The sequence below is a fragment of the Zea mays genome, chromosome 10 (assembly GCF_902167145.1).
Source record: "Zea mays cultivar B73 chromosome 10, Zm-B73-REFERENCE-NAM-5.0, whole genome shotgun sequence".
Lineage (NCBI taxonomy): Eukaryota > Viridiplantae > Streptophyta > Magnoliopsida > Poales > Poaceae > Zea > Zea mays.
The window spans coordinates 103,364,954-103,381,562 of record NC_050105.1 but is presented as its reverse complement, the minus strand read 5'-3'; the positions used below and the strand labels follow the sequence as shown (position 1 = coordinate 103,381,562).

At 45.9% G+C, this 16,609-nt stretch overlaps 1 protein-coding gene across 1 annotated transcript; it reads left to right on the top strand.

Annotated features, from left to right (window-relative positions):
- The first annotated feature begins 11,621 nt into the window (after positions 1-11,621).
- On the top strand, positions 11,622-15,276 carry LOC541627 (ethylene receptor homolog 2). The gene is made up of 3 exons (NM_001111382.2): positions 11,622-12,080; positions 12,376-14,259; positions 14,730-15,276. Exons 2-3 carry the CDS (start codon positions 12,481-12,483, stop codon positions 15,252-15,254), a joined length of 2,304 nt encoding a protein of 767 aa, NP_001104852.1. The 5' UTR covers positions 11,622-12,080; positions 12,376-12,480; the 3' UTR covers positions 15,255-15,276.
- Positions 15,277-16,609: the final 1,333 nt, after the last annotated feature.

Genomic DNA, 16,609 nt, shown 5'->3' with positions numbered 1-16,609 from the left:
TGCAGAGTGTTATGAAACTGATATATCAGCCGTGCTCGCGGTTATGAGCGGCCAAGGGAGCTCCATTGATTAGATACTTCGATCAGAGGTGGTTGGTTTACAGATGATGATGACGATGATTATGCTTATGGTAATGGTAAATGGTATTCTTTCCATTTGGAAAGGGTACTTTGGGTTAATAACTTGGGTCAATGCTAAAACCTGGCTTTCTACTAGTAATAATAACCTGACCAACTAAAAGCAACTGCTTGACTTAACCCCACATAAAGCTAGTCCACTACAGCCAAACAGGACATTTGCTGAGTACGTTGATGTGTACTCACCCTTGCTTTCACAAAACACCAGGTTGCCTTTGGTGCAATCTATGCTCAGGTAAAGAAGGCGTCGAGGTGGATCTCCAGGAGTTCCAGGACGTCGACAAGTTCGAGGATTAGGCTAGCGACCTCCCCCAGTTAGCTGCCTGTGGTGGGTTGTTTACGTTGGCTACGTTTCGATTCTGTGTACTTTGATTTATATTATGTAAATGGCTCTAGTCTGTAATATTATTACTTACTCTTTATTGTAATTCGAAGCATTGTGCTATGATGAGTCATTTATGTAATCACTGTGTACGTGAATTTCTGATCCTGGCACGTACATGGTTCGCATTCGGTTTACCTTCTAAAACCGGGTGTGACATAAGTGGTATCAAAGCCGTGCTGACTATAGGACCGCTGACCTAGAGTAGCATTGGCCGTTTTAAGGACTTATTGATTATTACTTCATCTCATCCTTGATTCTGCTTCAAAATATTAGTCACCTCGACTAATTCTATGTTGTGCTCCTATATGCCCCCTTGCCAAAAAGTATTTTATTCTAGTATGGTCTATACTTCTCTCAATCTATTAGATCTGATCTCATCTTGTGCTTGCGACATCTTTGTAGATGCCCCCTGACCATAGCCTTTAGTCTTTTGGGACTCTTTCCTCATCCATTATTAAATTGCTACTATTTGACCATCTTTATTCCATTTTGTTATTGACATGCTCGTATCCTTGCATTTTTAATACCCTTATCCCTTAATCTAAAGCACTTACCCTTGTACCTCTACTACCTATTTAAACATTTCAGTTTATATGTCCATGATCTTACTGTCTTTTGACACCCTTTCCTATTCTATTGATAAGTCACTATCTTTTTGGCAATTTGTACTTTCTTGGTCTTGGTATGCTCGTACCATTGGAATCTTGCATACTCTTATTTTTATATATGCTTACCTTTATGTCCCAATATCTGTTTGAAATATTTCAGTTAACATGCCCTTGACCACCCTTGTTTCCTAATGATCCATGAGTGATCATTTTATTTTGCACACCTGTAGTAATCTCGTTGTTTCCTTGTAACTCCACTCGGTAATGAATCTTTACTTCAACCCTTCTGTTGGAACCTTACCGATCTTACCCTTCATTGTTTTCTCCACTTTGTTGTTTTGCGAGTCTTGTCTTAACTATATCCTTTGTTATGCTTTTTAATTATTATCATATGCACCCTTGACACCTCTATATCCTACATTGATGTTTGTCTCATACCTGCCCTTTAAAATCGCCCCACTTCCGTCTCATACCTTCTTTCTCTTGGTCGTATCCTCTTCTTTGGCTCGTGAGTTTGTAACCTCATCCTTTGTTGTGCTTTTGCTTCTTATTGCCTTTACCCTTCTCATCTCTCAATCTTACCTTGGTGATTACAAAATGTTCGTTATCTAAAACCTCCAATCTCCCACCTTATTTCAAGCGTGGTCTCTTACTTGTCTCACCCGTGGTTATATCCTATACTTTACCTCTTGCAAGACTTATCTTATTTCTATTCTTGATTGTACCTAGATTCCTGGTTTTTTATGCACATTTACCTCTTCCTTTATATCCTTGCCTATTATCACCTTTGACCCTTGACCTCTCTCCATATTTACCATGATGTTTACCTATTTCTTAGCCTCACTTATTCCATTTCAATCCGAGAGTGTTATTTTCCCTATCCTGCTCTTGTTCGTTTCCTTTCCCTTTGTCGCTTTGCAAGTCTTGTCTTACCTTAACTTCATCCTTTGTTGAGCTTTTGTTTGATATCATCCTTACCTTTGTAATCTGTAGATCTTGCCTTGATACTTATCTTAGGTCTGCTTGTTGAAATCCCCTCTTTTCTATCTCAATTCGAGAGATATGTTTTACTTATCTCACCCTTGACTATATCCTCTTCTTTACCGCGTGTAGGCCCAGACTTAACTCCATTCGTTATTGTATTTGTACCACTTGCTCTTATATGCCTTTATCTTTTCTCTTACACCCTTGTTCGTTATCGCCTTTGGCCCTTGCGATATTTATGTCTTCTACCTAAATGCTTACCTTAAATTTATCCTTTAAATCATCCCCTTTCTTTCAACCCAGTTTGAGAGTTGCGAGTTACCTACCTCTCCCTTGATTTCTCTTCACTTCTTTTCGCCTTACAAGTGTTGTCTTAATTCCATCCTTTGTTGTGTTTTGATTTTCTATCACCATCACCTTGTCATCCATCGATCTTGCCTTGATACTCATCTTTATTCATACTCAAAAAAATCTCCGCTCTTCCACCTCAAATTGAGAGTGGCAGTTTACCTATCTGGCCCTTGGACGTACCCTCTTTTTTTCACTTGCACGTCATGTCTTAACTCCACCCTCTGTGGTATTTATATCCTTGGTTCTTATACCCATTTACCTCCTCTTCTACATCCTTGTCCATTATTACCTTTAAACCCTTGTGATACCTATGCCCTTGCCCACATGCTTATCTTGAACCTACCCTTTAAAGCCTGCTCTTTTTCATCGCTGTTTGAGGATAATGCCTCACCTACTTCACCATTGATTGCTTCCCATTCTTTGATACCTCGCACATTTTGTCTAAAATACCTCCTTGGTTGTGTTTGTCTGTTATCACCTTAACCCTTGTCATCCCTTGAACTTTACCATGATGCTTATCTTGCACCTGCATTTTAAAGCTTCCTCTCCCATTCAAGTTCAAGAGTGTTGTCTTACCCCTCCCCGCTCTTGTTCGTTTCCTTTTTCCTCTGTCGCATTGAAGGTCTTGTCCTAACTCTATCTTTTGGTGTGTTTTTGCCTTTCACCTCCCTTACTTTTGTAATCTCTAGATCTTTCCATGATGTTATCTTATGCCTACCTTTTGAAATATCATCTTTTCCATCTCGATTTGAGAATGGTGTTTTACCTATCCTAACCTTGGTTGCATTCTCTCCCTTGTCGGTTACAATCATTGCTTTAGCTCCATCCTTTATTATGCCCATGCCCCTACCCTCCATGCCTTATTATTCCCCTTGCCTTTGTTGGCATTAGAGTAGTTTCCCTTTTTAAGGAAAGACCACCATCAATTTAACATTAACGTGTAGCAACGAGATGTTTGTTGATGTGTGCTCATGATGTTTGTCCTTCTGCTATGACTGATTTGCTTCTTTGAAATGAGTGTTGATGTGTTGTGGCCCTTGGTCCGCAATGACATCAGTTTACTAGGTGAGTGCCATAGAGTTAAGTAGTTCGGTCCTCCCCTTGCTCTCTCTAATTCGTCTATACTTACCTTTTCTCGCTATTCTTTCCTCTTGCACCTGTCCATTTGGCAACCTCCAACTCCTCCAAATCAGTCAAGATCAAAGTCGGCAGTATCTTCACCAAGTTCATATCAACGCTCCTGTTAAGGGGTTAGCTGCTAACCCCTATGAAGACAATGCGATCAACATCAACCAACAAGATTGAAGTGGTGCAGCGGAAGCGTGTGTGGGTACTAACCCACAGGTCCAAGAGATCCTCAAGAATTGTATCAATTCATCGTGAACATCTGAAGGTCAAAGAAGCCAGTTCGCAAGTTAAGCTTGTAGAATCAAAGTCAACTAAAAAAAGGCCACGGACAACCTATGAACCAACCTAGTCGTTCTTGCTAGCCTCTTCTTGAATCTCAGGGGCGAGATTCTGTTAAGGGGGTTAGATTTGTAACACCCTGAATTTGGGGGTATAAAATTTCTTTTCTAATATTCGCCAAATTCAGGTGTTACCCTCTCTTTTCCTTGCTTTTCTTTTTTCCCTATCTAGTGAAGAGTTATTTTGCTTTACATATGTGTGAGCCTGGTAAAATAAAACCCTAAGGGTCATGATTGTTGCACAACATGTTGGATCATATTTTCTTTTTTTTTTTGTATGATGATCTATTCTAGTTGTTGATTCATGTAGTCCACAAATTTGTTTTAGAAGTTGAGTTCAATAGAAAATAGAAAAAAACAAAAAAAGAGAATAAAACAAGGGGCCAGCCCATCCCCAATCTCCCCCGGCGGCCCACCAGACCGCGCCCTCCCCTGCGAACCCTAGCGCTCCTGCGCGCGCAGCCGCTGTCCCGCGCCACCGCCAGCGTGTCGCGCCGAGCGCCTGCCCTAGCGCGCCGCCGCTGCACGCACTTGCCCAACGCGCCGCGCCCTCTCCCAGCCGCCAGCGCGCTCGCTCGCGTCGCAGCCGCGCCCAGCACGCTCGCCCACGCGCGCAGCCGCACGCTCGCCCGAGCCTCGGCGCCGTCGAGCCTCGTCGTCCGCCTGGAGTAAGCTGCGCCCACGATTCTTCCTCGTCGAGTTCGTCGCAGGGTGTGAAGTCCTGAGCTCGCCTAAAGTTTCCCCGGACCCGCCCTTCATTCACTCATGGTGAGCTCACCCCTTCCTCTCTCTATCCCAACCCTCCTCGCCTCTTGTCGTGCTCGGCGCTGCGCTCGCTCACTGTGGCCGAAGCCCGGCCGAACCAGCCCAGGCCGCCGTAGAGCCGCTGCGCAGCCACGCCGCCGAAGTTTGCACTCCCTCTGTGGTTCATCGCTGTGAGGGGAAGCCCATCGCCTACCCCTCTCACTCTTTTGTGCCCTTCTCGGTGCTCACCATGGCCGGCCTTGGTCGAGCCCGTTGCGACGGCAAGGCCCCGTGGCCAAGCTCCCCGGCGCGCACCGTCAGTCGATCCGCCCAGTCGTGTGTGCAACAGCAGCCTCACCGCCACCGGCATCATGCGCAGGTCGTCGAATCCAGTCCCGAAACCGGTCGTCGTGCTTTCGTCTACCCCTAAACGACTCCCGTCTACCACCCCCCCCGTCTACCTCGTTTATTCCCCTGCGCTAATTAATTTCCTATTCAATTGTCGATCAGTAAACTGAGTACTCAATTGGATTAAAATTATTATTTTAGTTAGGCGATTGTAAATATGTGATAATGTGATCTTAACGACTTAGATGTGGTATTTAACACCTATTTAGTGTTTGGTATAAACGCGATGTATATTAGCGACTCTTGTGAGTCGTGCGCGTCGTCGCACTGTCTACACGCTGTTCGCACGTGTGGCGCTCGCCGTCGCCTTGTTGTTCGTGTGTATAGTTCATTCGTTACTCTCGTGTTGTCGCGCGTGCGGTTCGCACGCGTCACACGTTGTTTGCGTGCGTCGCGTGTGTCCGCGCGTCGTCGCATAATATTATTCGCGTGCTATTTGAGTGTTGTCGACTTTTCTTCGCGCGTTCTTGCCGCGCATCTGGGTCGCGTGTCGCGCGCTGTCCACGCGCGATATTAAAGTCGTTCGATTATAATCACTAAGGTCAATTAGTTAACTATTTGTTTAATCATCCACTATTAAAATAGTAAGTTAGTCAAAGCTAAGTAGTAGTTTTAATTTATATTTGATATGATAATGTCAATTCACGTAATTATAATTACGTTGAACTAATATTCTAATTAAGACTTGTTTAGTATAAACACGTTACCGATTTAGCTTTCTCGCCTATGTCGCGTGTGTTGTTCAGCACGCGGTGGCGTGCTGTTTTGCGCGTCGTTCGTGCTGGTCGCGCGCACTGTCTTGTGCGTTGTTCGTGTGCTATGACGCGTGTGTCCCCGCATCGTTCGCGCGCTGTCGTGTTGTTTCGCACGTCCTAGATTCGCCTCACTTAGAATCTCTAACTTTAATTAAATTACTAGTTTAACTAACAACTGCTAGTGTAACGGATTAATCGAAACTAAATGATAAATATTATTTATATTTTATAATGTCGAATTAAATGTTATATTTAATATTTATTTAGCGTAAACGTGATATCTTCTCGACCGTAGTCTCGAGTTCGACAATTCTTCTCCTCGCATAACCATAGTAGCGAGCTCTATTTTGTTGTGTATATTTTATTATGTTTTATTTGAATGGTTTAATGTTCTTACGCGTATAAATATATTTGTTTGTTTGTTTGTTTGTTTGTGCCTGTTGGTATTCGTTGTGCGTCGCGAATAGTTTGCGATCCATTTCTGAGCTTCGAGGAATCGACGGTCAAGCTTTGGCGACCAAGTGTTCGCACTCTTCAAGTTCTACGAGATCGAAGACCCTGAGCATCTGTTTGGTGGAGGCAAGTGTCCTCTGACCCATTATGTCCCATTTACTTTATAATTCACTGTCCCGCATACTATGAACAACCTAAGGATTGACTAGCTTTCTATTTACCTTGTCCTTGATTACCTTTTGGGTTGCTACGGTTAGCTTCATGCTATTGCTTTACTTTAATCAATGAACATGATGTGAACACTTATGATACGATGTTGTCATTATGATTATGATGTTGGACTGGTGATACTTTAAGGGGGCTCGAGCAGGTTCTCGAGTGCCTCTCCGTAAGGACCTGTTCGCTGGATGACCGCCCGGGAAAACAGTGCAACCATGAGGGTGGAATGGGTTGCCCTTAGCTGAATAATTAGAGGAACCGGGGTGTAGTTCGCTTAGCCATCGTGCCGTTAATGGGGCTCGGTGTATGCGGCTCGCTCTGCCAAGTTTGGTTCGCCCCTTGGGGAGGAGTGCGATGCATTTAGGAAACCTAACGGGCGGCTATAGCCCCGGGGAATCTTTGTAAAGGCTACGTAGTGAGACCCTGCCTATTCACCTTGGTAGTGTTTAAGTGTTTGATCGGCCCGAGGCAAGAGGGAATCACGACTTGTGGGTAAAGTGCACAACCTCTGCAGAGTGTTATGAAACTGATATATCAGCCGTGCTCGCGGTTATGAGCGGCCAAGGGAGCTCCATTGATTAGATACTTCGATCAGAGGTGGTTGGTTTACAGATGATGATGAGGATGATTATGCTTATGCTTATGGTAATGGTAAATGGTATTCTTTCCATTTGGAAAGGGTACTTTGGGTTAATAACTTGGGTCAATGCTAAAACCTAGCTTTCTACTAGTAATAATAACCTGACCAACTAAAAGCAACTGCTTGACTTAACCCCACATAAAGCTAGTCCACTACAGCCAAACAAGACATTTACTGAGTACGTTGATGTGTACTCACCCTTGCTTTCACAAAACACCAGGTTGCCTTTGGTGCAATCTATGCTGAGGTAAAGAAGGCGTCGAGGCGGATCTCCAGGAGTTCCAGGACGTCAATGAGTTTGAGGATTAGGCTAGCGACCTCCCCCAGTCAGCTGCCTGTGGTGGGTTGTTTACGTTGGCTACGTTTCGATTCTGTGTACTTTGATTTATATTATGTAAATGGCTCTAGTCTGTAATATTATTACTTACTCTTTATTGTAATTCGAAGCATTGTGCTATGATGAGTCATTTATGTAATCGCTGTGTACGTGAATTTCTGATCCTAGCACGTACATGGTTCGCATTCGGTTTACCTTCTAAAACCGGGTGTGACAGCTTCGGCGAGCAATCGTGCGAGAAACAGAGCGGGGATGACCAAATTAAGGGTACGGGCCGGCGGGTTGCTCACCTTGAGGGGAAACACTGGAGTCGCGAAGCAACAGTGAAGGCGCAAGGACTCGATGGGGCAACAGCGGTGGGACTCCGGCTATGCGAAGATTGCTCCGGTGAGCGTGGACCGGACGAAACAGAGAGGGAGAGGGCACACCGAAGGGTGTCCCGAGCAGCTGACAGTAAGGCGAAGCTCACCGTGACACTAGACGGGGCACGGACACGACGGTGGCCATAGAACAGGCATCGGTCGACGAGGGGCGGTGGCAGAGCTCCCTGCACGTGTGGGCAGAGTGAGAGAGAGTGCGAGAGAGTCTGGAAGATGGCGCAAATGAGCGAGGGGAGGTGGACGAGCATGGCGCGGGGCTCAAAAGGGACGCGGGTGCGCGGACGTGGCCGGATAACGCGCGGACGTGGGCACGTCCACGGCGGGGAGATCGTGGGCGAGAGGTTAGAGATGGCTGACAGGTGGGGACGGCGGGACAGAGAGAGAGAGAGGGCGTGGGGGAAAAGAACGGCGCCGACAGCTTGGCCCCACAGAGCAGCGAGAGAGAGAGAAGGGGAGTGAGCGCACACGGGTTGGCGCCGATAGGCGGGGCCCACCTGTCAGGCACCGAGGGCGCGCGGGTGCAGGCGCGCGCGGGGGCTGGGCTTAGTGGGCTAGTTTGGGCTGAAATAGGTTTTCCTTTTTCTAGGGATTTTCTAATTGCTTTTCTATTTATTTTCTCTATGGTTTTCAATTCAAGTTCAAATCAAGTTTCAAATTCAAACCAAATCAAATATATGCAACAATTCAAAGAATAATTAGGCTCAATATGATGCAACATTCCATGACTCATATGTTTTGGGCAAAATAAAATAAATAATCCTTCACTAATTCAACTAACCCTAATTAAAAGAAAAAGAGAGGGAGAAAACTAGAGAGAGAGAGAAACTAGAGTGAGATAGAGAAGAGTAACACCTGGATTTGGATGATCATAAGAAAGAAATTTTATACCCCCAAATTCAGGGTGTTACAGCTCTCCACTTCTTCAGATAGGGAATTCTTGGCCTTTGGAGCTGTCGAAGTATGACCACCTTCGTCGGTGCCCTTTGTAGTCGTTAATAGTTAGGTTAGTTCTGATCCCAAGTGACTTAGAGTAGAAAATGGCAGTGGTCGGGTCATTACCTCGAGAATCCGTGTACAACCCAATGATTAAGTAGTAGTAGCACTTTATTTTCCCTGTTCTTGTGTAGCAAGAATCTTCTTCTCAGAAATGTTAGCTTTCTTCTTCTCAGAGACGTGGCCTTACCCGAAGGTGACTCTTTGTCATATTCAGATTCATCATCCTTTATCTCATCATCACCAGGCTTCTTCGACGCCTTATTCCTAGTTGCTTTCATGCCCCTCTTTCTTTTCTCTAGCTTCGGTGCTGGTCACAAGCTTCGTGTAGTCAGGGTATATCAAACCCTATGGCATTCTAAACTATATTCAACCTAAGTTTCCCTCGGTTCTTGAAGGTGGATGACATATCTTCGTGTTCCTTTACATGATAGTTCCCAAGAATTTCATTGCACTTTGTGTCGATCAGTTTCAACAAACCAGCGAAAGGAGCCTTGTATGAAGCCTGTTACTTAAATTAAAATGCTAAGTGTCAAGATCACCATCTTTTCTTTTCACTTCCTTCGATAGCTACCACCCGGTACAAGTAGGATAAATGTCGTAAGAAAGTGCTTCTTGAATCAGGTCCCGAGAGCTAGACTTCTCGGCGATAGTGTTGAAAATCTTGTAACATTTTTCGGCAGCTTCACACATATCACACTTTAGCCTCCTTAGACCGAAGCTAATCTTTAGAGGACTCATCAGCAAACCCTTGAAATCTTTCTAGTTCACAGAATCTACTTCAGCGTAGAACCATTCCTTCATCCAGTCCCCATGCAACTGTGTATTCGTCCAGTCCCCATGCAATTGTGGTAGTGACGGTGAGGACAAAGGTACTCTGATTAGGGCAGAACGTGCTCAAGAAGCTCAGTGATGGCGACACTTGCACTAGTGTGAGGGTGCAAGTGCCAGGAAGGAGGCAGAGCTCTCAGTGAGGTGATCAATCGGTGCTAGGGGTCGTCTTTTATAGGGCCATGCAATTGATGACATAAGGGCAGTGATGGTGAGGGTAGCATGGTCGGGTCGCCATTTTAATGCCGACAAAACTACTCGGGGATATGGCACAGATATCCGAGGAGGAAAATGGGGGAGCAATGATCGAGGTGATGTTCCGATCTCTCAGGGGCGAGATCGATGACAGTGTGTCCGTCGTGGAACAAAGAGAGAGCGGAAGGTTAGGGATGACATGTGGGTGTGGGTCCCACGTGTCAGAGAGTGGGGGTGCGGTTGATCGGTTCGCTCTGCTTGCCAGCGAGCGCAAGGAGGCAAGGCACGGGCGCGCGCTGAGGAGGCCACCTGGTTTGCACTATTTTGTTCTTTTCCTTTTTTAAAATTAAAATTTAAGTTTAATTTCCATATTCAAATCAAATAAAGTTCAATTCAATTCAAAATTTTCCATAAAACAACAAATAGGTAGTGAAATATTTTATCTATAAAAAATCCTTCCTTTCTCTATTTGGAAAAGAATATGTAAATTATGTTTAAAGAGAAGAGAATTTAAATTCATCTATAATACTTGTTATAACTGTACCATAAAAAAAGGGTGTTACATTATAGTATATTTTCCATCAAGTTAATCCAACACTTGTTTTGAGAATTAGCATTTTAGTTGCAGCAGTAGGAGGGGAGGAGAAAAGGCGAGACTACAGTCTCGTGCCGGTGAATTTTTTTGTCCAAACCAAAGTTTTTTAGACCCTACAAATACTACATTTTAAAATATAGAGCTTCTATATGTGCTCTTAAATACCTTTTGGCCGAAAATACCATGGTATGCTCAAATACCGAGCATTATCTTGAGACTAGAAAAATATTATGTTTCTAGAGAGGCCTAAACTATTCGTTAAACTCAAGGCTACCGTCTAGACATCCTCTATATGGGCTAGACTTCGGCCCAAGGTTAACCATTTCGTTTAGAATGCAAATCTTGTAATACACCGAAAATGAAATTCGGAGTGAAATTCGCTCAAATCCATTTAAGGTAGAATTTTAAATTTAAAAATGAAATTTGGTGTTTTCTCGACGAATTTCGGTGAAATTTGTTATTTTGGAACAAAAGGCATTGAAATTCGATCGAAAACCACCGAAACCCGGTCTAAAACACGATTTTCCGTTTTTATGAATTTTAATTTTTTTGAATAGCGAACTGAAACTTCCGAATTTTACACGAAAGCCAATTCACATAGAGGTCCAAAAATAGGGAAAACATTCCGAAAGTCTGCGAGTTTCGCTCGAAATTGCTAACTATGCTTTGGCCACACTGCTCTTCATAGAAGGGAAGTGAAAGCGATTTGGCCCAATCCATTTCCTCCTACAAATACGGGGTCCTCTCGTTAATTCCTTGGAGCTGAAGTGCAAAACTCAATAGCTGAAAGTGATTTGGCCCAACTCAATAGCTGAAAGTGATTTGGCCCAATTCAGTCCCTCCTACAAATACTGTGGGCCCAAGATATGCGGTGAAGCAAATGCTACTGCTTATATACCACCTAGCTCATAGCTGAATGGATCGAAAACCAGGGGAAGGCGCAGCGGTTTGCCGGCAGACGGGCGGGCCCAGGCCGAGGAAACAGGCAGGTGCATCCATCCAGAGCCACGCCGGCGAAACGCGGCGAACAGATCAGAGCACGCGAGAGTGGTGCAGCGAGGTTGAAGCAACGACCCGCATCCGGCCAGCCCCCGAGCTGCGCTGCTCTGCTCTTGCTCTCGTTCGTCCCACTCCTTTCTTCCCACCGAGGGGAGAGACAACCCCCTGGCTCCTGCCTGCTCGACGGACCCAAAGCATCGCCTCCTCTTCCTACCCCTCTCCTCAATCGGCTCGTCCGGTCGTCGCTTAGCGCCCTCCACCCGCCAGCCACCCCACTGCGACGCCGCGTTCTCCCCTTCTTCCGACGTCGCTGTCTCTCTCTCAGCCCAGCTCCAGGGGCGAGGCTGTGAAAGAAGAGGGAGGAAAGGGAGAAAAAAAGACCCTCTTTTCTTCCGTCGGCAGGCCTCGTGACCATGGATCCGCCGCCCGCCGGGCTCTCGACGCTGCCGAGGTCTGCTGGAGATCCGTAGCCAGCCCACGTGTAGACGGTTATGGTGCTAGTACCGGTGCCAACGCTGTGTTTCTTGGCGGGCGTTGCTGCTCCTCCTCCGCTTGAGGATTGCTGCTGCATCCGGCAGGAGGGATGGTCGGAGGCGGAAGGTGGGCGGCTTTTGACACTCCTCCGTTCTTCTTCGTTCTACCAATTCAATAACTATGTTTGGATTTATCGGAGGGGTTTATCGGATTTGGCTAAATCCCCTACTGCCCGAATTTTGGCGGACTGGTGATTCGATTTTGGCCGATAGATAGATTTCGATGCTACTTTTAGGAAAGACTAATCTTCACAGGGGGGCCTATCCGTCCCAAAGCAACGATTTGCTTTACGCCAGATCTTGATTTTGTGTGCCGCAGTTTGATTAACTGAAAATCTGTGATGGCCGTCTGGTGAATGCAGGAGCGTCGGCACCCGCAGCGTGGAATCGACGACGGGCGCCTCCAGTCGGTTCAGAAATGCGCAAATGCGCGTCTGAATGAAGCCTGGTTGGAGGTGGTAGAGCCGATGGTGGTGGGAACGGCACTGCTGCGCGGGGTTTCCTCCGCGTGGATCCTCCTGTTCCTCTCCTCCCTGCTCCTCTCGCCGTCAGCGGCGTCTGTCGATTTCGGCCACTGCGGCGGCTGCGACGACGCCGACGACGGCGCCCTCTCCAGCACCTATAACATCCTGCAATGCCAGAAGGTCAGCGACTTCCTCATCGCCGCGGCCTACTTCTCCATCCCGCTCGAGCTGCTCTACTTCGCCACCTGCTCCGACCTCTTCCCCCTCAAATGGATCGTGCTGCAGTTCGGCGCCTTCATCGTGCTCTGCGGCCTCACGCACCTCATCACTGTGTTCACCTACGAGCCGCACTCCTTCCACCTCGTACTCGCCCTTACCGTCGCCAAGTTCCTGACGGCACTGGTCTCCTTCGCGACGGCCATCACCCTGCTGACGCTGATACCACAGCTCCTGAGGGTGAAGGTCAGGGAAAACTTCCTGATGAACAAGGCGCGTGAGCTGGACCGGGAGGTGGGGAGGATGAAAAGGAAAGAAGAGGCGAGCTGGCATGTGCGCATGCTCACACAGGAGATCCGCAAGTCGCTCGACAGACATACCATCTTGTACACCACCATGGTTGAGCTCTCGAAGGCACTGGAACTGCAGAATTGTGCTGTCTGGATGCCTGATGAGACCAGGAGCACGATGATCTTAACACATCAGCTGAGGGAAAGGGATATAATGGACCCACAGAAACACTCGATTCCTATTGATGATCCGGATGTTCAAGAAATAAAGGCAACCAAGGATGCAAAAGTTCTTGGCCCAGATTCGGCGCTAGGGGTTTCTAGCCGAAGCAAGCATGAAGCAGGGCCTGTGGCTGCAATAAGGATGCCGATGTTAAGGGTGTCAAATTTCAAAGGAGGGACTCCGGAAGTGATGCAGACGAGCTATGCTATCTTGGTTCTGGTTTTGCCTAATGATGGTTCATTAGGGTGGGGTCGAAGAGAGTTGGAGATTGTTGAGGTAGTTGCTGACCAAGTTGCAGTCGCTCTGTCACATGCTGCACTCCTAGAGGAGTCTCAGCTGATGCGAGAGAAGCTTGCCGAGCAGCATAGGGACTTGCTGCAGGCAAAGGATGAAGCCATGAGGGCAGGGGACGCTAGGAATTCCTTCCAGACTGCAATGTACGATGGAATGCGAAGGCCAATGCACTCAATCCTTGGTCTCGTCTCAATGATGCAACAGGAGAGCATGAATCCAGAGCAAAGGCTTGTGATGGATGCCATTGCCAAGACAAGCAGTGTTGCATCCACACTGATGAACGATGTGATGCAAACATCGACAATGAACTGTGAGCACTTGTCTTTGGTCAGGAGGCCGTTCAACCTTCATTCCTTCATTAAAGAAGTTGTTGGAGTGGTCAGATGTCTAACTGGTTGCAAGGGTGTGGAGTTTGAGTTTCAAGTGGAGAATTCTTTGCCAGAAAGGATCATTGGTGATGAGAAGAGAGTCTTCCATATTGTCCTGCACATGGTAGGCACTCTAACAGACCGATGTAATGCTGGCTGTATCTCATTATATGTAAATGTCCATAATGAGGTTGAAGATAGGCATAATCATGACTGGATGCTGCGAAGAGCAAACTTCTCTGGGGGCTATGTATGTGTGAAATTTGAGATTAGGATTAGAAAATCAAAGGGCTATCTGTTGAGTTCATCAAGCAGTCAGATAAGTCAGGGATCCAAACCCAACAATTCTGAGATGGGGCTTAGCTTCAATATGTGCAAGAAGATTGTGCAGGTAAATCAAAATAATAGAATATCTTAAGCATTTATACCCGCAAATTTTTTTGTACAGCTAGGCACTAGCAGCTTAGACTTGGCCGTCACATAGATAGTTTGCTATACACCAATTGAACTGCCAAACTACAGAATGTGTTTAGTGGCTATAGTGTGGCCTTTTTGTGCAAGTGCTTGGAATATTTATTATCTCACCTCAAACTGGGCATACTGAGAGGACATATTGGTCCTTATGTTGAACTTACGTTTTAGTCATAACTATTTTTATGGTATTTCTTCCGTAGTATGTGTGACTTGCATAGATATATTTAATTGGTATGCTTGTAGTAGCCCGAACCTCAGCGACTCTATTTGATTGTTATGTTTTGGTTTGCAATTTGTTCATCCAGTTGTGGAAGTGGCCAATGTATACTTGATTTGATGTGCAATCATTAGTGTGCTTACTGATACGAGCCCTCCTTTGTGCTGCAGATGATGAATGGCAATATTTGGTCAGTATCAGATTCTAAAAGCATCGGAGAAACTATCATGCTAGTCCTCCAGTTCCAGTTGGAACCTGTGACTCCGGTCTCTGGAGCGTCCTCAGATTTGTACAGATCATCCGCAATTCCCAACTTTAATGGGCTCAGAGTCCTCCTTGCGGACAGCGACTGCACCAACCGAGCTGTAACTCACAGGCTCCTAGAGAAGCTTGGTTGCCGAGTCCTTTCGGTCGCTTCTGGCGTCCAATGCATCAGCTCCTTCGCTGCGGAGTCGTCCTTCCAGCTGGTGGTTCTTGATCTTGACATGCAGACGATGGATGGATTCGAAGTAGCCCGCGCGATCAGGAAGTTCAGTAGCAATAGTTGGCTGCCGTTGATTATTGCCCTAGCAGCAAGAATCGACGACAACATCCGGGATCGTTGCCAGAGGTCAGGAGTAAATGGCCTGATCCAGAAACCGGTCACATTAGCCGCGCTGGGAGATGAACTGTATAGAGTCCTTCAGAACAATTAAAAGAGCCTGACGGTTCTCATTTCTTTCAATCTCAATAGATTGCTATAGCTTGATCGGTAACTAATTTCTGCCAGGTTAGCTCCATACAATCACAAAAAAAAAAACATTTTGAGGCAAAAGGGAAATGTATAGGAAGCTGAAAGCATCGCTTTCTGCTTGGTTCCTCGGTGAAGGAGGAGGAGGACGACTACGACAGGAAGGTACAAAAAACTTGGAGAGATCATACTGTTAGAACTTAGACCCATTCATCTGTAAACCCTCAGATAAGCAAAGAATTAGATTCATGCACTAACACTAACCACGATATAATTAGTTTGGACGAAATCCATGAGCTGTTGAGTTTGTGATTGGGACTCAGAATGGATGGGGGTTCAGTGAATGCAGCGGCATATGTGTCTACAGGGGGGAAAAAGGAACTTTTGTTATTGGTTAGACATGCTGCAAAAGCAGGCTGGATGAGATTGCAGACAAGAAGGCAGACGATGCGGCTGATGCTGACCTTTTTTACATTACAGACTTGGGCTGGTTCTGGTCAGCGAACCCTTGCTTGCTTATACGATATCCTCTGTTCCTTACACGATATCCTTCTAGAAACACTTTAAGATATAAACTAGTTTTTTTTAAGCACGTTAGCATCAGTGGAACAGTTTGGGTAGTAAAAATCTGGTGCATTGGCACCTAAGCTTCTTTGGTCACCTCAAGAGCTCTCAACAATCAGAGCGATTGTCTAATGAGAATCCACGGCCAGATTTGGTGTTTTGACCCGGTTGTCCTTGTGAACTTGGATTATTTTACGCTAACACCGCAAGTTCGTTTGCCTGCCGTGCTAACACCGCAAGTTCGTCAAGAAGTTCTGCCGTCATATGTACTACTAGTCTTCAATCCCAAAGCATGTGTTTTCCTCCCTCTTGCTGAGAAAAAAAATATATATATGCAGAAGATGCTCTTGTCCGGTCTTGTTTCTCTTTGCAATTGGACAACCCAACCTTTCCACAAAACGGCTTACTTGCAATTGGCATGTCTTTCATTGGGGATGACGGACCAGACCTGGTCCAAAAATAGGGAAAATCACCATCTTCTCGAACTGGGAATATGCTAGTGTAGTTTTACTTTGTTCTCTACCCAAGAAAGAAGCAATTTTTTTTTGTTTTACGAGGACGGAGGTTCCTCAAACCGGCTGTTGTTTCGTGCAAAAGGTAACAAGAGGCAAGTTGGGGAGGAACCCCCTCTACTGATCTTGCCTGCTTTTGTAGTACACAACCAAGTATAGTTTATGAAATCCCCTCTTGCATGCAGATAATCGCTATCATGGTACTCAAAGGTCAGTGCGGCAGTCTCTACGTACTTTTTATAAG